The sequence below is a fragment of the Mobula hypostoma genome, chromosome Y (assembly GCF_963921235.1).
Source record: "Mobula hypostoma chromosome Y, sMobHyp1.1, whole genome shotgun sequence".
NCBI classification, from domain to species: Eukaryota; Metazoa; Chordata; class Chondrichthyes; order Myliobatiformes; family Myliobatidae; genus Mobula; species Mobula hypostoma.
This window is the reverse complement of record NC_086130.1, coordinates 301,680-327,029: the sequence shown is the minus strand read 5'-3', so window position 1 is coordinate 327,029 and position 25,350 is coordinate 301,680. Positions and strand designations below refer to the sequence as shown.

General features: G+C 42.9%; 1 protein-coding gene across 1 annotated transcript in view; it reads left to right on the top strand.

Moving 5' to 3' along the window:
* The window catches only part of LOC134341080 (tubulin-specific chaperone cofactor E-like protein), a 56,072-nt gene extending 31,394 nt beyond the window's left edge, over positions 1 to 24,678 (top strand). The window contains exons 5-7 of the mRNA XM_063038829.1: positions 230 to 356; positions 9,742 to 9,855; positions 24,354 to 24,678. Coding sequence (XP_062894899.1) covers positions 230 to 356; positions 9,742 to 9,855; positions 24,354 to 24,678 — 566 coding nt within the window. The remainder of the gene's footprint in view (positions 1 to 229; positions 357 to 9,741; positions 9,856 to 24,353) is intronic.
* The last annotated feature ends 672 nt before the right edge of the window (positions 24,679 to 25,350 follow it).

Here is a 25,350-nt window from a genome sequence, read left to right as displayed (position 1 = left end):
ATTTCCATACTAATTCTTTAATATTCTAGGATGGAGTTAATCCAATCCTAAAGATCTGCTTTCAAAACACTATTTTCCTCAATATATTTTCTTTATTCAGATTACATCTAGGCAATTTTTTTCTTGTTATGGGTTAATTTCAAATCAGTTTCAAAATATGGTTATGCTTTAAGCAAAAGAATACTCAAATGTTAACTTCTGGAACTAATAAAGCACTGTTTTCTAATAGGACTAAATTCATGGGATGATGTTGATAAACTAAAAGCATTTCCTAAACTAGAAGAAGTGAGACTTCTGGGAATTCCATTACTGCAGAATTATTCTGAGGAGGAACGACGCAAGCTCGTCATAGCTAGGTAATCAGTCTGGGGAATATGCTTTGCATAGGTGTTCTGATGCATGAGCTTGTGGTTATGGAAAAGCTTATGTGGCATATTTTGTATTCTGCTTGGTATATGGAGGATATTCCTTTGATGTTAATTGCAGAGGAAAATTTGTTTTAGGCTGATAGTATAACTCTTTGGGAAAAATTTGTTTACTTTATTGTGGCTTCACCTATCCATCCTTGCAGTGTTTAGTTTGTTCTAAATGTTTGCCTATAGTTGAATGGTTTATTGGTTAATATCTGTTATCCAATTCTTATGAGATGAGAGAAGTTTCACTTTAAGCATCTTAAAATTTGTTTTGCTTATGTAATTCAGAGCTTAACATATAATTTATAGTTTATAGTTGTCTATATCATTGTTGTCCTGTCAGGTTTTAAGTATAATTTCTACTTCCTCTTCCTCTTGTAACCCAACTTTCACATGTATTGAATTGAATTGTCTGTATTTCTGACATGCTTCACGTACATGAGGAGTAAAAATCTTTACATTATGTATCTGTCTGAATATGGAATGTGCAATGATAGTAATTTACAATAAATAGATCAGTCAATCTAACATAGAAATACACTCAAATCAGCATGAATTAATCAGTCTGATGGCCTGGTGGAAGAAGCTGTCCTGGAGCCTGTTGGTCCTGGCTTTTATGCTGTGGTACTGTTTCCCGATGGTAGCAGTTGGAATAGATTGTGGTTGGGGTGACTTGGGTTCCCAATGATCCTTCGGGCCCTTTTTACACACCTGTCCTTGCAAATGTCCTGAATCATGGGAAGTTCACAACTACAGATGCGCTGGGCTGTCCGCACCACTCTCTGCAGAATCCTACGATTGAGGGAAGTACAGTTCCCATACCAGGCAGTGATGCAGCCAGTCAGGATGCTCCCGTTTGTGCCCTTGTAGAAAGTTCTTAGGATTTGGGGCCCACACCAACCTTTCTCAACCGTCTGAAGTGAAAGAGGCGCTATTGTGCCTTTTTCACCACACAGCTGGTGTGTACAGACCACATGAGGTCTTCGGATATGAGTATGCCGAGGAACTTAAAGCTGTTTGCCCTCTCAAACCCAGAACCATTGATGTCAATAGTCTCCATTCTTTCTGTAATCCATAATCAGCTCCCTTGTTTTTGCGACATTGAGAAAGAGGTTGTTTTCCTGACACCACTGTGTCAGAGAGATGACTTCTTCCCTGTAGACCACCTCGTTACTGTTTGAGATAAGGCCAATCAATGTAGTGTTGTCAGCAAATTTAATTAGCAGATTGGAGCTGTGGGTGGCGACATAGTCATTGGTGTACAGTGAGTAAAATAATACGGAGAGTGGTTCCCAGCAGGCAGCACAGCACGGCAGTAGCGGCTTTTCGGATCCGGTGTTACTTTAATTTAATTTTTAAATTTAATTTTAAGGCACAATTTTTGATTAGGGCACAAGGATAGCAGAGCGACTATCTACCATCGCCAGATACTGCTACAATACAGAGACCGCTCAAAAACAAACCTTCATGAAGATCTGCTGGTTAACTGACGTGACCTCAGCTTGCTGAGGGGATCGGGCCTACAGCCCTCAGAGTTGCCTGATGCCGGTGGCCAGAGGTGGGGACGTCGTAAGCAGTGTGTGAGGAAGCGGAAGTGAGGTGAACAGGCAGGAGTCTGTGCCAGGCAAAAAGCAAACCCTAGCCGGCCGGCTTCCTCTCCATTCTGCTCTCCAGTGTCCGCTCCCTGGACAATAAATTGGACTACATCCGACTCCAACGAAATACCCGGCGGGAGTGCAGAGTCTGCTGTGCATATGTTTTCACGGAAACGTGGCTCTCCAATGGAACCGCAGACACTGCCAGTCAGCTGGATGGGCTCGCCTTGTTTCGAGCAGACAGGGGTGCAGCTCTTTCCGGTAAGACTCGCAGCGATGGCTTGTGTGTTTACATCAATACGGAATGGTGCAAGAACTCTGTGCTGGTTTCAAAACACTGCTCATCGCTAGTGGAGTTTGTGACTGTTAGATGCAGACCATTTTATTTGCCACGGGAATTCACCACTGTCCTTATAGTCAGTATGTACTTTCCCCCCAGCGCTAATGCTAAGGAGGTGCTCCATGATCTGTATGGGGGCTATTAGCGAACTGCAGAACGCACACCCTGAGGGACTGTTTATTCTCGCCGGAGATTTTAACCACATGAACCTTAAGTCAGTGCTCCCCAGATTCCATCAGTATGTGGACTTTGCAACGAGAGGGGAGAATGCGTTGGACTTTGTTTACACAAACATTCCCAGTGTGTACTGGGCGGAGCCCCACCCCCACCTCGGTTACTCAGACCACACCTCTGTTACGCTAATCCCAGCATACAGACCGCTCGTCAGGCGCTCCAGACCAGTTCAGAAGCAGGTGAAAACCTGGCCAGCGGGAGCCATCTCTGCTCTTCAAGACTGCTTTGAGCACACTGACTGGCACATGTTCAGGGAGGCTGCAACCGATGGCGACTCTACCAACTTAGAGGAGTACACGGCATCAGTGACCAGATACATCAGCAAGTGCATCGATGACCTCACTGTGACCAAGACCATCACCACACGTGATAACCCGAAGCCACGGATGACCGCGGAGGTGCCTGCGCTGCTGAGGACCCGTGACTCTGCCTTCAGAGCAAGTGACAAGGCAGCCCTAACAACAGCGAGGGCCAAACTGTCCTGGGCCATCAGAGAGGCAAAGCGTGCACACGCTCAGTGAATCCACAGCCACTTCCAGGACAACGGTGACACGCGGCGCATGTGGGAGGGCATTCAGGACATCACCAACTACAAGACAACACCACCTGACTGTGTGGGTGATGCCTGCCTCCTAGATGCGTTGAACAACTTCTATGCTCGTTTTGAGGCAGAAAATGACGTGATGGCGAGGAAGACCACCCCTCCTCCAAAGTGATCTCACTGACATCTTCATCATCTCCCTGAGCAGCACCATCGTTCCTACGTGCTGAAGAAGTCTTCAGTGTCCTGCCTCAACGACTGCCGTCCTGTCGCACTCACATCCATCATCATGAAATGTTTCCAGAGGCTCGTCATGAGACACATCAAGACTCTGCTGCCCCCCTTACTGGACGCCCTGCAGTTTGCGTACCATCCAAACCGTTCAACAGATGATGCCATTGCCATCACCTGCTACCTGGCCCTAATCCACCTGGACAAAACAGACACGTACGTTCGAATGCTGTTCACAGACTTCCGTTTAGCATTCAACACAATCATTCCTCAAAAACTGATTGGAAAGCTGAGCCTACTGGGCCTGAACACCTCCCTCTGCAACTGGATCTTAGACTTCCTGACTGCGAGACCTCAGTCGGTCCGAATCGGAAGCAGCATCTCCAACACCATCACACTGAGCACAGGGGCTCCGCGGCTGTGTGCTCAGTCCACTGCTGTTCACTCTGCTGACCCACGACTGTGCTGCAACACACAGCTCGAACCACATCATCAAGTTCGCCGATGACACGACCGTGGTGGGTCTCATCAGCAAGAACAATGAGTCAGCATACAGAGAGGAGGTGCAGCGGCTAACGGACTGGTGCAGAGCCAACAACATGTCTCTGAATGTGAACAAAACAAAAGAGATGGTTGTTGACTTCAGGAGGACACGGAGCGACCACTCTCCGCTGAACATCGACGACTCCTCCGTAGAGATCGTTAAAAGCACCAAATTTCTTGGTGTTCACCTGGTGGAGAATCTCACCTGGTCCCTCAACACCAGCTCCATAGCAAATAAAGCCCAGCAGCGTCTCTACTTTCTGCGAAGGCTGAGGAAAGTCCATCTCCCATCCCCATCCTCACCACATTGTACAGAGGTTGTATTGAGAGCACCCTGAACAGGCGCATCATGGCCTGGTTTGGAAATTGCACCATCTTGGATTGCAAGACCCTGCAGCAGATAGTGAGGTCAGCTGAGAAGATCATCGGGGTCTCTCTGCCCACCACTACAGACATTTACACCACACGCTGTATCCGTAAAGCAAACAGCATTATGAAGGACCCACGCACCCCTCAGACTAACTCTTCTCCCTCCTGCCATCTGGCAAAAGGCACCGAAGTATTCAGGCTCTCACGACCAGACTGTGTAACAGTTTCTTCCCCCAAGCCATCAGACTCCTCAATACCCAGAGCCTGGACTGACACCAACCTACTGCCCTCTATTGTGCCTATTGTCTTGTTTATTATTTATTGTAATGCCTACACTGTTTTGTGCACTTTATGCAGTCCTGGGTAGGTCTGTAGTCTCGTGTAGTTTTTGTGTTGTTCTTACGTAGTTCAGTGTAGTTTTTGTATTGTTTGATGTAGCAGCATGGTCCTGAAAAACATCGTCTTGTTTTTACTGTGTACTGTACCAGCAGTTACGGTCGAAATGACAATAAAAAGTGACTTGACTTGAGTAAAGGAGGGGACTCAGTACACAGCCCTGAGGGGCTCCTTTGTTGAGAGTCAAGAGGGGTGGAGGTGAGGGAGCCCACTCTTACAACCTGCTGGCGATCTGACAGGAAGTCCATGATCCAGCTACACAAGGCAGGGTGAAGGTCGAGGTCTCTGAGCTTCTTGTCGAGCCTGGAGGGAATTACGGTGTTTAATGCTGAACTGCAGTCCAAGAACAGCATTCTCACATAAGCATCCCTCTTCTCCAGATGTGCAAGGATGGTATGTAGAGCAGTGGCTATTGCATCATTGTAAATGAATATATAATTCATCTATGTGCACCTGAACAAAAATGTCATAGTTCCATGTCATGAGAATCGATACCAGTTGCACTGTGGGTAGGCACCCTTCTTTTATGAATCAGGCGATGGCAATTGAAACTCAATTCAAAGATTTGAACACAGAAATCTAGGGTGACTCTTCTGTGGATAACTGGGGAATGCTACACTGTCAGAGATGTTCTGGGTTATGTGAAACCATGGCCCATTTTCTCTGTCAAGTATTTGTAAAAGTTCCTTTGCCATTATTTTACAGAAGGGCAGAGAAATTGACTTAGTATTATGGCTAGTATTTATTCATCAAATAACATTGCTTAATTTGTCTAATTATTATCAGATTACTGACAGTAAAACACATTGGGATGATTGGAAGCTCTGAAGAATACATCTTTAAAATCAACCAGCAACAAACTGAACACTCAGCTCAGTGGTCTGTATTCTGCCTCTTTACAGAACAATCACCCCATTTTTTCATTTTCACTAACCTTAATTTGTTAAACATCTTTCTTATTCATCTTTGAAGGAAACTAGACTATGGGGTGACCCGTTAGGGCACCCTTTCAGAGAAGGATGTGATCAGAATGAACATTAAATTTTCTTGAATGCTACTGGTATTGCTTTGCTCTGGAAACTGAAGGAGAAAACCTCATTTTATTAAAGAAGAATGACGCATAGCAAAGCAAATATAGCTCCTCCTCGTTTAAGAAAGGACACTTCTCATGGCATCATTTGTGGTTTATCTGCCACCCTTGTGCCTCTTGTTGTCATTCTGGAGACGTGCAGTCCTTTCATCCCCTGTCTCCTCAGCTCTTCTGCTATTTGTTGTTTGTCTCTGATCCTGGAGATGTCCATGCCTCTCCTCCTCTGTCTCTTCTTCTCTCATCTTTTTTGTCCTGACTCTTTGATCGTGGAGTCGTGTGGCCCTGAGCTCATCCGATTCTTGTTCTCTCCCTCTCCTTGACGCTTCCCGACGACATCTGGCGTCATCTCTTGACCATAATGTTCCCCTTTCCTTTCCACGCAGCATAATTAGGCTGACCATTTTTTTACCCTAATGCTGGATAGAAGAAACAAAGGACTAACACCAAAGGACGCTGATTATTCTTGATGATGTGGTTGGCGCTCTCCTAAATGGACGTGATATAGTCACCGCTGTCCTTTGACTGCAGCAAAGGGTTTTATGGGTGTCTCAAAGTACATCATTACAATAAGATTTAATTATCTCTCATTGATGGGTGACAGTTAGATCTGTCCCAATCCTGTACATGCTGATGGTGATTAGCAGAATGTGACCCCTCGAAATAGAGCTGCCCTGCCCTTTTGCTCCAGTAGGTGTAACTGCTGAGGCTGGCGGTGCACATGCGTCGGGCTGTCGCGTCGCGATTTCCAAGATGGCCAATCGGCTCTCGGGTTAAAAGGGAGCCTGTTGATTTTGGGGAATGAGCAATTTTATGCGAATATATAACCCTGAACTTTGCCTGCATTCTGTAACTTAGCCCATTTTAATTCGATTTAGACAAAAAAAAGTGCGGCTGTAATGCACCGTTTGCACTAATTGGAGGTCACAAACAGACAGACAGACAGAGCATGGGAGTTTTAATAGTATAATAGATTAAGAATTATACAGCAGCAGCTTTCAGCAATATAGAATTACACAAGCTGTTTCATGGGAGTATTAGCTAACAAATTCTGACCAAGCTACCAGATATATGTAGACAGATGATCCAAAGCCCCATTAAAAAAACTGCTTTTAAGAACTAACCATGAAATAGAAAACCTGACCCCTATAGGTATGGGAGTTTAAGAGCAACTGAAGAAAGAGTCGCCAGAGGTGCGGTGATTAAAAGTGGAATCGTGAAAACTGGAATTGGAAAAGTACAGGAGCCTGAGGATTGTAATGTCGAAGTACTTTAGAGATTAGGCAGATTTGAAATCTGGGATGAAAATTTTTAAACATGAACATTCCCAGAACAGGAACTAATATAAATCAGACACAATGGCTGAATAAAGAATGGAACTTTGTAAAAGTAAAGATGATAGGCAAAATTTTGGATGAGTTCACTTATTAAGAGAATTATAATTTCAGTCCCTTCCTTTTACTGTAAACTATTTAATGTTGGGGTCAGGTCATCTGTTTATTTCTAATTATTTCATTAAAAGCATCCAGAAGTCTTAGTACACATTGGCACCAATGACATAGGTAGACAAGATGAAGAAGTCCTGAAAGATTTTAGGGAGCTAGGTAGAAAACTGATAAACAGAACCTCCAGGGCAGTAATCCCTGGATTGTTGCCTGTGCCAGGTGCCACTGAGGTTAAGAATAAGTGATTTGACAGGTAAATGTGTGGCTGAGGAACTGGTGCAGGGGCAGGGATTCAGATTTATAGATCATTCAGATCTTCTACGTGGAAGGCATGATCTGTGGGTACAGATTACACGTGAACCAGAGGGGATCCGGTATCCTTGTGAGCAGGTTGACTGGAGATGTTTGGCTGGGTTTAAACTAATTTAGCGGGGAGATGGGAATGGGAGTGCTAATGCTGAGGATGAGGTAGCTGATTTACAAGCAGAGGTGGTGTGTAGTGAGACACCTAACAAGGACAGGCTGAAGATAAGGCAACATATTTTGCATCAGTCTTTACTGTGGAAGGCGCTAGGAGTATGGTCGAAGTTCCAAGTGTCAGGGGTCATGAAGTGTGTGAATTAACCATTACTAGGGAGAAGGTTCTTAGGAACCTGAAAGGACCGAAGGTGGATGAGTCACCTGGACCAGATAGTGTACACCCAGGGTTCTGAAGGAGGTGGCTGAAGAGATTGTAGAGGCATTAGTAATCATCTTTTGAGAAACACCAGGTTCCAGAATGGTTCTGGAAGACCGGTAAATTACAAATGTCACTCTACTCTTCAAGAAGAGAGAGAGACAAAAAAAGGAAATTATAGGCCAACTAGTCTGACCTCAGTGGTTAGGAAGAATTTGGAGCTAATTGTTAAGGACATGGTTTCAGGGTACTTGGAGGCTAATAATAAAATAGGCCATGGTTTCCTCAAGGGAAAATCTTGCCTAACAAATCTATAGGAATTCTTTGAAGAAGTAACAAGTTAGATAAACAAAAGAAATTTGGTTGATGTTATGTTCTTGGATTTGCAGAAGGCCTTTGATAAGGTGCCATACATGAAGCTGCTTAACAGGCTATGAGCCCATGGAATTACAAGAAAGATTATAGCATGGATAAACCCGTGGCTTATTGGCAGGAGGCAAAGAGTGGGAATAAGTGGAGTCTTTTCTGGCTGGTTGCTGGTGACTAGTGGTGTTCCACAGAGCTCTGTGTTGGGACCAACTCTATTTACATCATGTATGTCAATGACTTGGATGATGGAATGGATGGCTTTGATGCAAAGTTTACAGACGATATGAAGATAGGTGGGTGGGGGTCTGGTAGTTTTGAGGAAGTAGAGAGGCTATAGAAGGACTTAGACAAATTAGGAGAATGGGCAAGGAACTGGCTGATGGAATACACTGTTGGTAAGTGTATGGTCATACACATTGGTAGAAGAAATGAAGGAGTTAACTATTTTTTAAATGGAGAGAAAATATAAAAAACTGACGAGTAAAGGGATTTGGGAGTCCTTGTGCAGGATTCCCTAAAGGTTAATTTGCAGGGTGAGTCTGTCGTGAGGAAGACAAATGCAATGTTAGCATTGATTTCAAGAGGACTAGAATATAAAAATAAGGATGTATTGTTGAGACGTCATAGAGCACTAGTGAGGCCTCACTTGGAAAATTATGAGCAGTTCTAGGTCTTCGAAAGCATGTACTGGGGCCGGCTGGTGGCGCAATGACAGGTTCCCAGGTTCAAAACCAGTCGGGTCCGCTCGCGAGTACGCTTTCCATCCGTGCTGGGTTGAGTGTCGAGAAACGCAACTCGACCGCGTAAAATAAAGGGAAAATACTGTGAAAATGTCTGTGTGAGGAGTGGCACGTCACACAGTCTCTCTCTGTCTCGCTCCACGCCTTGTAAAGGCATGAGAAAGACATTATCACAGACACGCACGCAGGCACACGTCAAAAAAAAAGAAAGGAAATACTGAAACTGAAGAAGGTTCAAAGGTTCTCAAAATTGATTCCAGGATTAAACAGCTTGTCATATGAAGAATGTTTGACGGCTGTGGGCCTGTATTCACTAGAATTCAGAAGAATGAGGGGTGACCTCATTGAAATCTATTAAATTGTGAAAGGCCTTGATAGAGTGGATGTGGAGAGTATGTTTCCTATGGCAGGGGAGTCTAAGTTCAGAGTGCGCAACCTCAGAATTCAGGGTGTCCTTTTAGAACTGAGATGAGGAAGAATTTCTTTAGCCAGAGAGTGGTGTATCTGTGCAATTCTTTGCAACAGGCAACTGTTAAGGCTGTCTTTATGAATATTTAAGGCTGAAGCTGATGGATTCTTGATTGGTCAGGATATGAAGGGATACAGGGGAAAGGCAGGAGTTGGGGCTGAGAGGAAAAATAGATCAGCCATGTTGAAATTGTGGAGTGGGCTTGATGGGCCAAATGGCCTAATTCTGCCCCTATATGTTATGGTTTTAAAAACTTATTTCAAGAAAAACCTTAATTGTATTTTTCTAAACAGATTACCATCTATTATTCTATTAAACGGGAGTAAAGTTGCAGAAGAAAGGATAGATGCTGAGCGATTTTTCATACGTTACTACTTAAATCAGCCATATGAAGATTTACCAGAAAGGCAAGTGATTTGAATTCAAGATTTGCACCTTGATACCCTTTCTCTGATGCCCATTTAGCTTATTACTTCCATTGCTGCTTCAAAACTTACTTTTCTTTATAAGAAAATATAATTTAAATGGATATGCTCTGAATTGCACAGTGATACTGAAGAGCCTATTGGTCTTTTCATTTTGCTTCCTCCAGATTGAAATCTCAGTTTTTTTCCTGGTTCTACGTTTAATTCCTTATCCAAATCATTGACAGGCTTTCTGTCAACAGGTTTACCCCAGGAATTCAGGCATTCAAAAATTCAAAGATTCAAAGTACATTTATTATCAAAATATGTATGCTGTATACAACTATGAGATTTACCTCCTGCACACAGCCATGAAACACTATGGAACTCATTCAAAGAAAACATCAAGCAGTCAATGTGCTAAAATAAGAACAAACTGTACAAATGACAAAAATCAAGTGAATAACACACAGAATATTAAATATCAAACTGAAGGCTCCTTGAAACAGTTGTAATTCTCGCTTCAGCTAGCGGCTTAATATAGGGGATGATAGCCCCCGGCCCAGCTAAACTTAAGAAATCTTGTTTGCATGAATGCTGCACGGTGTCCCCAGTTACAAATCAGTACCACGAAATAACAAACAGTACACAATATGCGATTAAACGATTGAGATTTATAATTCTGAATTTGACTATATGGTTAGTACGGAAAACAAAAAAGAAAAAGGGCCCATTCTTATGAAACAAGTCTGTTGTGCAAGGTTGGAGCTCACTGATAAGGTCGTTCGTCCACCATCGACCTCCTCCGATCGTCACTGACCTTTGGACCCTCGTTCCAGGTCTACTCCATCTGGTGGTCTACCATTCATGTCTTCTCTCCGGCAAAAGACCCATGAATTCCCTCTCTAGGCTTAACCCAAACATTACTTCAGCAGTGGAACATTACGAAGAAGCCATTCCATTAGCAGTGAAACCTTACAACATGTTACGCAGTCATTTTAGTTCAGTTCAGTTCAGTTCAGTTCAATTTAGCGCCATTCCATTCATTGACCAGTTCACAGCAAAGTGTCCCAATCAATATTATATAAAATAGCAATAATAAAAGATGTAAACAGAAACCTAAAAAAAATATAACATGAACTGCAGGGTTCTCTAAAAGAAGTCAAATCCATGAATCATATTGACCAAACCTTACCCAGACCCAAGATTCCTGCACCTTTTTCTGACGGCAGGAGCAAGAGGGAGCGTGAGACTGGTCAAGTGTAGGCAGATGGCGTTGTACACCCATTCGTCTTTTGTTCTCGCCCTCATTAATTTAACACTTGCTCAATGCTTTAATTCCCAAGATCAGTCAGTAATGGAGCCATTCAGAATCGGGTTTATTATCACCAGCAGGTGACATGAAATTTGTTAACAGCAGCAGCAGTTCAATACAATACATAATACAACAGAGAAAAAATAATAATAATAAATAAAATTTTAAAAATAATAAGTAAATCAATTACTGTATACGTATATTGAATAGATTTTAAAAATGTGCAAAAACAAAAATATTGTATATTAAAGAAAGTGAGGTAGTGTCCAAGGGTTCAGTGTCCATTTAGAAATTAGATGGCAGAGGGGAAGAAGCTGTTCCTGAATCGTTGAGTGTGTGTCTTCAGGCTCCTGTACCTCCTCCCTGATGGCAGAGGGGAAGAAGCTGTTCCTGAATCGTTGAGTGTGTGTCTTCAGGCTCCTGTACCTCCTCCCTGATGGCAGAGGGGAAGAAGCTGTTCCTGAATCGCTGAGTGTGTGTCTTCAGGCTCCTGTACCTCCTCCCTGATGGCAGAGGGGAAGAAGCTGTTCCTGAATCACTGAGTGTGTGCCTTCAGGCTTCTGTACCTCCTACCTGATGGTAACAGTGAGAAAAGGGCATGCCCTGGGTGCTGGAGGCTTAATAATGGACGCTGCCTTTCTGAGACACCACTCCCTGAAGATGTCCTGGGTACTTTGTAGACTAGTACTTAAGATGGAGCTGACTAGATTTACAATCCTCTGCAGCTTCTTTCAGTTCTGTACAGTAGTCCCATTCTGCTGCAGCCCAGACAGTGATTCAGCCTCTCAGAATGCTCTCCACAGTACAGCTATAGAAATTTTTCAGTGTATTTGTTGACATGCCAACTCGTTTCAAACCCCTAATGAAGTTTAGCTGCTGTCTTACTTTCTTTATAACTGTGTTGATATGTTGGGACCAGGTTAGATCCTTAGAGATCTTGACACGCAGGAATTTAAAACTGCTCACTCTCTCCACTTCTAATCCCTCTGTGAGGATTGGTATGTCTTACCCTTCCTGAAGTCCACAATCAGCTCTTTTGCCTTTCTGACGTTCAGTGCCAGGTTGTTGCTGTGGCACCATTCTACTAGTTGGCATATCTCACTCCTGTACGCCCTCTCGTCACCATCTGAGATTCTACCAACAATGGTTGTATCATCAGCAATCTATAGATAGTATTTCAGCTATGCCTAGCCACCCAGTCACGTAGAGTAGAGCAGTGGGCTAAACACACACCCCTGAAGTACGTCAGCGTTGATCATCAGTGAGGAGGAGATATTATCACCAATCCACACAGATTGTGGTCTTCCCGTTAGGAAGTCAAGGATCCAATTGCAGAGGGAGGTACAGAGCCCCAGGTTCTGTAACTTCTCAATAGGGATTGTAGTAATGGTGGTGTTAAATACTGAGCTATAGGCGATGAACAGCATTCTGATATAGGTGTCTGTGTTGTCCAGGTGGTCTAAAGTTGTGTAGAGAGCCATGGAAAATGTTTCTGCCATTGACCTATTGTGGCGATAGGCAAATTGCAAACAGTCTAGGTCCTTGCTGAGGCAGGAGTTCAGTCTAGTCATGACCAACCTCTCAAAGCATTTCATCACTGTCGATGTGAGTGCTACCGGGCGATAGTCATTAAGACAGCTCACATTTTTCTTCTTAGGCACTGGTATAATTGTTGCCTTTTTGAATCAAATGGGAACTTCTGCCTGTAGCAGTGAGAGGTTGAAAATGTCCTTGAATACTCCCGCTAGTTGATTGGCACAGGTTTTCAGAGCCTTACCAGGTACTCCATCAAGACCTTCTGCCTTGTGAGGGTTCACTCTCTTTAAAGACAGTCTAACTTCAGTCTCTAAGATGGAGATCACAGGGTCCTCAGGTGCAGCAGGGATCTTCACAGCTGTAGTTGTATTCTCCCTTTCAAAGTGGGCGTAGAAGGCATTGAGTTCATCTGGTGGTGAAGCATCCCTGCCATTCATGCTGGGTTTTGCTTTGTAGGAAGTAATGTCTTGCAGACCCTGCCAGAATTGTTGTACATCTGATGTTGTCTCCAACCTCGTTCGAAATTGTCTCTTCGTCCTTGAAATAGCCCTCCGCAAATCATACCTGGTTTTCTGGTACAGGCCTGGGTCACCAGACTTGAATGCCACAGATCTAGCCTTCAGCAGACGACGTACCTCCTGGTTCATCCACGGCTTTTGGTTTGGGAATGTACAGTAAGTCTTTGTAGGCACAAACTCATCCACACAGGTTTTAATGAAGTCCGTAACAACTGCAGCATACTCATTCAGGTTTGAAAATGAATCCCTGAATACAGTCCAGTCTACCGATTCAAAGCAATCCTGTAGGTGGTCCTGTGCTTCCCTTGTCCAAACCTTCTTGGTCCTCACTACTGGTGATGCAGTCTCTGCCTATACTCAGGGAGTAGAAGTACAGGTGATCAGACTTCCTGAAGTGAGGGTGTGGAACAGCACGGCAGTCACTCTTGATGGTGGTGGAACAATGGTCCAGTGTGTTATGGTATTGCAAGTGATCTGTTGATGGTAATTGCTTAGTGATTTTTTTCAGACTGGCCTGGTTAAAATCTTCTAAAACGATGGTGAAGGCGTTAGGGTGTGCTGTTTCATGCATGTTGATCCCATTGCTCAAATCATCTAAAGCCTGATTGACATTGGCCTGAGGTGGAATGTAAACTGCTATCAAAATGATCCCAGAGGACTCCTGTGGTAGGGAAAAAAGATGGCATTTTGCTGCTAGATCATCTAGGCCTAATGAACAGAATTGGGACGGCACTGATACGTTTGTGCACCAAGAATAATAGATCATGAGGCATACTCCTCCATCTCTGCTTTTGAGAGACTTTATAAATCTACCCTGACTGTGTATAGTAAACCGATTGCTGCATCTGGTACGGAAGATGTTAACCAGGATTCCGTGAAACAAAGGACACATGCGGTCCTAATGTCCCTGGGGTGATTCAGCACTCTAGCTCTGAGATCATCAATTTTGTTCACCAGAGACTGCATGTTTGCCGGCAAGATAATCGGTATAGGGAGTTTTAAACCCCGTTTCCATAAATGCACTTGTAAACCCGCTCTGCACCCACGCTTCTTCCGAGGTGTTCTACGTGGGCACTTCCCATCCCAATTGGTATTGTTTCCATCAGTTTTAAGCAGCAATAGTTTGTTTAAATGCTGTAAGACATCTTTATTGACTGTACTGACCTAGGAAGCAGTGTGCTTTTTAGCTGCATCAGGCTGAAATGGGAATATTTAATCATATTCCTGAGTTCACACTCCACTGTTAGGCCACATATTCCATTCTCAGCCTCACTCTCAGCCATTCCAAATACCCTTGGAGACAGCAAAAGTGCCAAGTCACTCAGTTGCCCCAAACACAGTGTCAAAATGTAAGTTACAGTCTCTTATTGCACACAGATTAGAAGTGTATTTAAAAGAGAAAAGAGAAGTAGTTTTGTGAACTGTACAGGATGTCGACATTAGTTGCATTGGTTGTTAGAGTCATCTTGATAGCAATCCATCAATTTTATAATACCAGATGAAACAATAACGCTTATTAAGATGTTGTTGAGTAAAAATGGAAGTTGAAAGAAAAGAATATTACTGATTCTTTGAGCAAGCTTCCTACTTGGTCATGGAAATTAGTTTAATCCCATGACAAGGCACAATTTCAAGGTAGACATAAAAGTATGTGGTGCACACAGTAATTTTAACCATAAAACAAATGCAATTCTTTCCACTTTCATGAACCTGGATACCTTGTCTTACAGGATGTTCAGTCCTATCTTGTGAATTGTTCTCATCAAAATAACTAAACGCTAGATATTTTGGCAAGTTTCTGTAACCTTCAGGCATGGTTAAAATATGATTCTACTCATCATTTAGAGTCATAAAAAAGTACAAAACAGAAACAAGCTCTTTGGCGCATCTTGTCCATGCCAATTCATTTAAACTGCCTAGTCCTATTGACCTGCAGTTGAACCATAGCCCTCCATACCCTCCCACCCAGGTACCTAACCACATTTCACTTAAATGTTGAAAACAAGCTAGCATCCACCATTTGTGCTGGCAGCTCTTTCCACTTTTCTACACGTTCTGAGAAGAAGCTCCCCCTTATGTTCCCCTTTCACACTTAACCCATGACCTCAAATTGCAGTCCCCCCACAACCTCAGTGAAAATGTCTGTTTATGTTTACCCTATCTATACCCCTCATAATTTTGTATATCTCTATATAATATAATCCTAACCTATTTAATCTTTTCTTGTGTAACCCTCTTATTGTAGGCTCACAATGAGTTAGCTTTTACTGTGAGCTCAACTTACAGCAACATAAAGTGTAAAAGAGAGGCGGGAGTGGATATTGGACCTTGTCAAATACCCCTCCTGCATTTGGCTTCACTTCAATGATGTGAGGAACTTGCACTTTGAATCAGAGACTGAGATCGCTGATGTATTTTCTTAAATACTAACACCAGCTCTCTTGACTCCCTCACAGCTACTGCAGTTTTCTCTTATGCCCTTATTCTGCTATACACCCTGTATCTTTTTCATTCTACACTCAGCCATTGATATTGACTTTTCCCCTCAAGATTCTGTTCTTTTGATAACTCTACTCTCATACCTACGTAGCCTAGAAAAAGTCTCTACCTCATTGTCAGCAAGTAGCTAACTCTAATTTTTCTTTCATCTCTAAGATTTGTCTTTTCTTCAACGTTTTATTTCACCAGAATCCTTTCATGCATGCTTGAATCTAGTTTTCCTTCTCTCAGCACCATATATTGATTATAGTCTGAAACAGTGTGCTATGAGTCTGATATTGAGCTCTTTAATCCAATTTGACATTGTTTAGTTTCTTTTCTCCTTTCACCGCATTCCTTAATGGCTCATCCTGGTGAAATTTATCATCTTAAGCACCCTTGCAGCTTAGCTATCTGACATTAAATTTTTAAGCCTAACACCAGTAGCACTGTGAAGTGGTCCTAGAAATTGCATGCTTACCTGCAGTTAAAGTTCAAATTTACTGTTATTCAATATATCCAGCTAAATGAAATGTTGTTCCTCTTGGGCCAGGGTGAAATATACAGTACATACAGTCACAAAATAATAACAGCAAAGGTCCCTGAGTGGCAAGACCTGAAGATTGACAGGTTGACATAAAGTGCAAGATGCCTGTTTACGTAAGACAATATAATGTCACTGCGAGTTTTATAATAAAACAAACAGTTGTATAAATATGTGAAACAGCAGCAATAAAAGATTAGAAGAGACTTGTGGAGGATGAGAATACGCCTGAGTTGGGAGCCGGAGGCAGAGCATTCAGACTTGGTAGTGTGCTGGGTGGCAGCAGGGGGATAAGAAGTCTTAACAGCCTGGGGTGGGTGAAGGGAAGCTGTTATCCAGCCCAATTGCCAAATTTTAAAAACATAGATGGCCATTTGACTGTTTGCTCCAGCCTAGCTCTTTGAAGGAGCTACGAAATCCCATTTCCTTCTCCATAGCACTGTAAATTTTACCTAAGTTGGAATCTTCCTTCCTACATTAATTACTCCATTTTAAGGAGTTGGAGCTGCAGCTGGATGAATTTCTGAGCATTCGTGAGGCTAAGTGGGTGATAGGATATATAGAGAGATGGTTATACCAAGATGTAGGACACAGGAAACTGGGTGACAAGAAGGGGAAAGGGATTAAGCAGGCGGTGCAGAGTTCCCCTATGGCTATCCTCCTCAGCAACATATACTATTTTGGATACTGTTGATGGGAGAGGGGGTGGGGTGGGGGATGACCTAACAGAGGAAGGTCACAGTGGTCAGGTTTATGACTATAACTCTGGTTCTGCGACTCATTAGCAAGGTGGCGGGGGGGGGGAAGAAGAGGTGAGCTGTGGTGTTAGGGGATTTATTAGTTAGGGTAACTGAAAGGAGGTTCTGTGGACAAGAACAAAATTCCTGGATGGTATGTGGCTACCACATACCGGGTCTGGAATAGGCATATATTTTAATGCAAGAAGAATCATAGGAAAGACAGATGAGCTCATGGCATTGAGCAACCTGGATTATGATATTGCAGCCATTAGTGAGACTTGGTTGCAGGAGAGGCATGACTGGCTGCACAATATTCTGGGATTTCATTGTTTTAAGCGTGACAGAGCAGGAGCAATTAGGAGGGATGATGTCATGGCAGTGCTCCATCAGGATAGACTGTAGATCTAATCTAGTGAGGCTTTTTGGCTGGAATTGAGGAATAATAAAGGTATGACCATGTTAATGGGACTATATCGCAGACCACCCAAAAGACCTAAGGATTTAGAGAAACAAATATGTACAGAGATCGCAAACTGCTGCAAGAAACATGTACCCAAGGTGGTGAAGGTCTGCATTGTCAGAGGCTCAGAATGTAAGGGTTGGGACTAGCTTGTTGCAGTTTTACAAAACATTGGTTAGGCTCAGTTAGAATATTGTTGAGTAGTTCTGATCACTTCTGTCAAATCTTCTCTCAATCTTCTATGTTCTAAGGAGTAAAGTCCTAACCTATTTAATATTTCCATATAATTCAGGTCCTCCAGACCCAGCAATATCCTTAGAAATTTTCTCTGTACTCTTTCAACCTTATTTATATCTACTTAACATTCACAAAGCAATGCGGATCAAGTACTATCCAAGTACTCATATAGCTGGTCTCTTAGAATATTTTTCCCACTTCTGATGGATGTCCTGGTTTATTTTTCCCAAAGAATAATTTCCTGCTTTAATTTTAGAGCCACTCTTAAACAGTAGAACAATATTGGCTTTCCTGTGAAACCTCATCTGTCACTGTTTGATTTAAATATCTCTGCTAGGGCCCTGGCAATTTCTGCACTTGCATCCTGTAGAATCTGAGGGAGCACCTTCTCAGGCTCTGGGGATTTAAGAACCCTGATTTGCTTCAAGACAGCAAACACCTTCTCTTCTGTGATCTATACTTGGTCCATGAAGTTGATGCCACTTTGTTCCACTTCTATAGACTCTGTATCCTGAGTAATAACAGATGCAAAAACCTTCATTTAACACCCGCCCACCCCCCCCCCCATTTGCTTTGGCTGCACATGTAGATTACCACTCTGGTCTTCCGTCCCTTGCTCTAATGTATCTGAAGAATCCCTTAGGATTCTCCTTCATCTTGTCTGGTAGAGAATTTCCATGCCCTCTTTTAGACCTCCTGATTTCTTTGTTTTATTACGTAAGTATCTCACTTGTTCCTACGTGCCTATACCTACAATGAACTTCCTTTCTTTCACTTGAAAACCAAGGTTCCCTACACTTGTTATCTTTACCTTTTATTCTGTCAGGCACATGCAAGCTTTGTACATTGCTTGGCAGCACAACAAAGAACATAACATAACAGATCTCAACAAGCAGCAAGATAGCAACAGCAAAACAGACCCCATTCATCACTGCTATCCATGCACATAATACAGGCTTTTAACTCTAAGGCAATCCATATTCTTCAGCCTCCAGCTTTCCAGTGGACTTGCATTCAGTTGTGGATATAATGACATCGGGTTTTGACTACATCAGAGGTTTGATGACACAGGCCTGTATCCACTGGGTCTCAACTTCTGGACTTCTAACGTAATCCTCAGTCTTCAATCTTCAGGACTGACCACAGGATCCTCCTCAGAATCTGTACTCACCGATGACGTGATCCTGAATACTAAGTCTCTGATCTCCTAATTTGTGATCCCAGTTTCAAGTTCAAGTTCAGGTTTAATTGTTGTTGAACCATGTATGAATACAGCCAAACAGCATTACTGTGGGGCGAAAGAGCAGAACACTTTTCTATGGTGACTCTAAATTGTATAGAATCTGTTCCTTTTAAAATTCATATTGTCAATCTAGTGGTAAATTTTTCTCATCAGATGTCCTTCACTTTAGCTCAGATCCACAACACTTCTCCCTTGTCCATTAATCCCTACTGGAAGACAGGAGGTAATATTCAAACCCACTCAGTCAACTTGTGTCGACTTCCTTCCAGTTCAGACGAAGGGTTAATCCCTTGTTCCTTACATAGGTGACGTCTGACCTGCTGAATTCCTCCAGTATTTTATGTGCTGTGTGTTTAGTCATATTATTCTTTTTCCTTATTTATAAAATAATTCTATTCATAATTATATGTTTCAAATTAAGTAGCATAGAACATAGAATAGTACAGCACATTACAGGCCCTTCGGCCCACAAAGTTGTGCCAACCCTCAAACCCTGCCTTTCATATAACCCACCACCTTAAATTCCTGCATATACCTGTCTAGTAGTCTCTTAAACTTCACTAGTGTATCTGCCTCCACCGCTGACTCAGGCAGTGCATTCCATGCACCAACCACTCTCTGAGTGAAAAACCTTCCTCTAATATCCCCCTTGAACTTCCCACCCCTTACCTTAAAGCTATGTCCTTTTGTATTGAGCAGTGGTCCCCTGGGGAAGAGGCGCTGGCTATCCACTCTATCTATTCCTCTTATTATCTTGTATACGTCTATCATGTCTCCTCTCATCCTCTTTCTCTCCAAAGAGTAAAGCCCTAGCTCCCTTAATCTCTGATCATAATGCATACTCTCTAAACCAGGCAGCATCCTGGTAAATCTCCTCTGTACCCTTTCCAATGCTTCCATATCCTTCCTATAGTGAGGCGACCAGAACTGGACACAGTACTCCAAGTGTGGCCTAACCAGAGTTTTATAGAGCTGCATCATTACATCGCGACTCTTAAACTCTATCCCTCGACTTACGAAAGCTAACACCCCATAAGCTTTCTTAACTACCCTATCTACCTGTGAGGCAACTTTCAGGGATCTGTGGACATGTACCCCCAGATCCCTGTGCTCCTCCACACTACCAAGTATCCTGCCATTTACTTTGTACTCTGCCTTGGAGTTTGTCCTTCCAAAGTGTACCACCTCACATTTCTCCGGGTTGAACTCCATCTGCCACTTCTCAGCCCACTTCTGCATCCTATCAATGTCTCTCTGCAATCTTCAACAATCCTCTACACTATCTACAGCACCACCAACCTTTGTGTCGTCTGCAAACTTGCCAACCCACCCTTCTACCCCCACATCCAGGTCGTCAATAAAAATCACGAAAAGTAGAGGTCCCAGAACAGATCCTTGTGGGACACCATTAGTCACAATCCTCCAATCTGAATGTACTGTCTCCACCATGACCCCCTGCCTTCCGCAGGCAAGCCAATACTGAATCCACCTGGCCAAACTTCCCTGGATCCCATGCCTTCTGACTTTCTGAATAAGTCTACCATGTGGAACCTTGTCAAATGCCTTACTAAAATCCATGTAGATCACATCCAGTGCACTACCCTCATCTATATGCCTGGTCACCTCCTCAAAGAACTCTATCAGGCTTGTTCGACATGATCTGCCCTTCACAAAGCCATGCTGACTGTCCCTGATCAGACCATGATTCTCTAAATGCCCGTAGATCCTATCTCTAAGAATCTTTTCCAACAGTTTTCCCACCACAGACATAAGGCTCACTAGTCTATAATTACCCAGACTAATCCTACTACCTTTCTTGAACAAGGGGACAACATTCACCTCCCTCCAATCCTCCAGTACCATTCCCGTGGACAACGAGGACATAAAGATCCTAGCCAGAGGCTCAGCAATCTCTTCTCTCGCCTTGTGGAGCAGCCTGGGGAATATTACGTCAGGCCCAGGGACTTATCTGGCCTACTGTGTTTTAACAACTCCAACACCTCCTCTCCCTTAATATCAGCATGCTCCAGAAAGAACATCAACCTCACTCATATTGTCCTCACCATCATCAAGTTCCCTCTCATTGGTGAATACCAAAGAGAAGTATTCATTGAGGACCTCCGTCTCCGCCGCATCTGCTCTCAGGATGAGGCTTTTCATTCTAGGACGAGGGAGATGTCTTCATTTTTTAAAGAAAGGGGCTTCCCTTCCTCCACTATCAACTCTGCTCTTAAACGCATCTCCCCCATTTCACGTACATCTGCTCTCACTCCATCCTCCCACCACCCCACTAGGAATAGGGTTCCCCTGGTCCTCACCTACCACCCCACCAGCCTCCGGGTCCAACATATTATTCTCCGTAACTTCCGCCACCTCCAACGGGATCCCACCACTAAGCACATCTTTCCCTCCCCCCCCTCTGCATTCCGCAGGGATCGCTCCCTACACAACTCCCTTGTCCATTCGTCCCCCCCATCCCTCCCCACTGATCTCCCTCCTGGCACTTATCCATGTAAGTGGAACAAGTGCTACACATGCCCTTACACTTCCTCCCTTACCACCATTCAGGGCCCCAAACAGTCCTTCCAGGTGAGGCATCACTTCACCTGTGAGTCGACTGGGGTGATATACTGCGTCCGGTGCTCCCGATGTGGCCTTCTATATATTGGTGAGACCCGACGCAGACTGGGAGACCGCTTTGCTGAACACCTACGCTCTGTCCGCCAGAGAAAGCAGGATCTCCCAGTGGCCACACATTTTAATTCCACATCCCATTCCCATTCTGATATGTCTATCCACGGCCTCCTCTACTGTAAAGATGAAGCCACACTCAGGTTGGAGGAACAACACCTTATATTCCGTCTGGGTAGCCTCCAACCTGATGGCATGAACATTGACTTCTCTAACTTCCGCTAGGCCCCACCTCCCCCTCGTACCCCATCTGTTACTCATTTTTATGCACACATTCTTTCTCTCACTCTCCTTTTTCTCCCTCTGTCCCTCTGAATATACCTCTTGCCCATCCTCTGGGTCACCCCCCCCCCCCGTCTTTCTTCCCGGACCTCCTGTCCCATGATCCTCTCGTATCCCCTTTTGCCTATCACCTGTCCAGCTCTCGGCTCTATCCCTCCCCCTCCTGTCTTCTCCTATCATTTTGCATCTCCCCCTCCCCCTCCAGCTTTCAAATCCCTTACTCACTCTTCCTTCAGTTAGTCCTGACGAAGGGTCTCGGCCTGAAACGTCGACTGCGCCTCTTCCTATAGATGCTGCTTGGCCTGCTGCGTTCACCAGCAACTTTGATGTGTGTTGCTTGAATTTCCAGCATCTGCAGAATTCCTGTTGTTTGCATTGAGGACCTCACTCACTTCCACAGCCTCTAGGCACATCTTCTCACCTTTAACTCTAATCGGTCCTACCTTCACTCTGTCATCCTTTTGTTCTTCACATAATTGAAGAATGCCTTGGGGTTTTCCTTTACCCTACTCGTCAAGGCCTTCTCATGCCCCCTTCTTGCTCTTCTCAGCCCTTTCTTAAGCTCCTTTCTTGCTTCCCTATAATCCTCAATAGAACCATCTGATCCTTGGTTCCTAAACCTCATGTATGCTGCCTTCTTCCACCAGACTAGATTTTCCACCTCACTTGTCACCCATGGTTTCTTCACCCTACTATTCTTTATCTTCCTCACCAGGACAAATTTATCCCTAACATCCTGCAAGAGATCGCTAAACAGCGACCACATGTCCATTGTACATTTCCCTGCAAAAACATCATCCAAATTCACACCCGCAAGTTCTAGCCTTATAGCCTCATAATTTGCCCTTCCCCAATTAAAAATTTTCCTGTCCTCTCTGATCCTATCCTTTTCCATGATAATGCTAAAGGCCAGGGAGCGGTGGTCACTGTCCGCCAGATGCTCACCCACTGAGAGATCTGTGACCTGACCCGGTTATTTACTTAGTACTAGATTTAGTATGGCATTCCCCCTGGTCGGCCTGTCCACATACTGTGACAGGAATCCATCCTGGACACACTTAACAAACTCTGCCCCATCTAAACCCTTGGAACTAATCAGGTGCCAATCAATATTAGGGAAGTTAAAGTCACCCATGATAACAACCCTATTATTTTTGCACCTCGACTCTGCCAGGGTTAATATGACTTGCTAAAGACAGGTTATTTGATGTTAGTGTATATTTTTGATGAGATGAGATTAGTAGTTGTACCATTCTTTTAAATTCTTTACATCTTTTGATGAAATCTATTTTGAACTTCATTTTAGATTGAAGTCACTATATGATCCATGTTTATGTACTAATTCTTGTTCTTGTATTCAGTCAGCATTCACTATTTTTACTATAACATCAGTAACTCCCACAATAATGGACATGTACTTTTGAAGTAAGAAATAGATAGATCTATAAGAAATGACATAGAAGAAATTTACTGTGGGGTTGAAAGTAAAAAATGGTGCAAGTCTCCAGTATGACACAAAGCATTGAGGAAAGCAGTACAGAGTTCTGCTAAAACCAAAAGAGATTTGAATATTATAAAAGAGTTTCAAACGTTAAGTGATAGATGCATGATATTTATTTGCATGGCTGAAATAATGTCTAGGAGAGATCGTTTCAACTTCTTGGGATAATCAAGTGCTGTATGGAAGCATTTAATTGATTTGCAGAGAATACAGAAACAGCAGTTACAGCAAAAGAAACATGCAGAATGGGGTTTAATAAAGTGGCAATAGCTAAGGGACATCAATTTATAGTGAATCAGTTCTATTAGTTTAAGTATCGATTGAGTTCAAATTAAGGAATAAAAAGCAAATTGTTGCATTGTTGGGATTATTTTGGATTCTGAGGGATACAGCTAACAGTAAGTCAGCTAACAGACTTGAAAGTCAGTTGTGGCCTTATCAAACATTGGAAGACACGCAGGGGCCCGAATGTATTCCTACTTCTGTTTTTTATGTTCAATTGTGAAAAGGAGATAGAAAAAGAGAAAAGCATCTTTCATTTTTTTGAAAAACAGAGTAGAATTGTAGATTTACATTGAATCCACAAAACAAAATGAGGTTTTTTTAGTGCTTTAATCTCCATGTGAGCTATTCGGATTTGATCACTTTAGTCTACAAAGTTTATTCTGTGTTCCAGCTACCAAGCTTTCCAGTTTTCTGCCCCTCCCTGATCTCTCTTTAGTTTCTTATGTTGGGTTCTGCTAGATCAGTGTAAGGTCCGTTATAATGTCACACCTCACAGTTTTCAAGACTTTTAACATTGGATTCAGATATTTAAGATAAGTAGACTTTCCCATTTATGCAAAATTGACCAGTTCCGAAGAAAGTCAATAACATTATCTTAGATTTCATCTTTCCTAGTTAGCATTAGTATTTGGGCTTTGTCTGACCATAATGGTTGTCCATTTATGTTCCAGATACCACGAACTGGTAACACAATATGGTGTGTTGGAACCATTGGCTGTGGTTGACCTCCGACCCCAGAGTCGTGTTAAGGTAGAAGTTCATTTTGAGGGTAAAATTGAAGTAATGAACATTCGTCTCGATCAGACTGTAGCTGATCTGAAGAAACAACTTCGGAATGTTGTGCATTTGTCAACCAATAATATGCGCTTGTACTACATTGACCAGGACATGGTAAAAGCTTTTGGACCCGAAGAAATGAAATACAGCACACGTGCTCTTCACTCTTTCAGTATTCGAGATGGAGATGAGATTCATGTAGAATCCAAAACAAAATAGTCTTGTGAATTTACTCCAAGTACTTATTACACAAGAATTTTGTTTGCTGATTCAAGTGTTGCTGGGTTACAGTATGTTTTCACAATTGTAACTGTTAAAGAGTTAGTGATCCATGTACAGGTTACTGATTAATGCTGAAACTAGTTCACATAAAAGATCAAAGTCCCTGCCAGTAATGAAAGTTTCTATAATGGACCTCAGTGAAATCTGATTGAAGCAACCCAGTAGTTACAGAAACTAAGATCACCATTAATCTTTGATCATTAGAGGTGTGGTGTGAAATATGCCATTCATTACAATGGTGTAAGGTATTACTAATTACCGTGCAATGTATCAAACATAAGCAGGCATTGAATGAGGTAGCAGAATCTCAGTTTAGAGCCTTTCTGTAATTGTTTAATTACCAATCACTCCAAGTTTTATGAACACTGATCACCACTGTCACACAATATAATTTATTGTGAATTGTTCTATGGAGGGCAGAATGCTGAGATTATGTTCAGAATACAAACAATTCTTGCTCATAGTTAGCACTGAACAATACCATCCCATGGTTTCAGTTGCATCACTCAACCTCTTGCCATCAAAAAGTGTTTATAATATCCTTAAAACAGTCTTTTAAACAATCTACAGCATGTATTTCAGCAGCAACTTTTAAAAGAAATGGATATA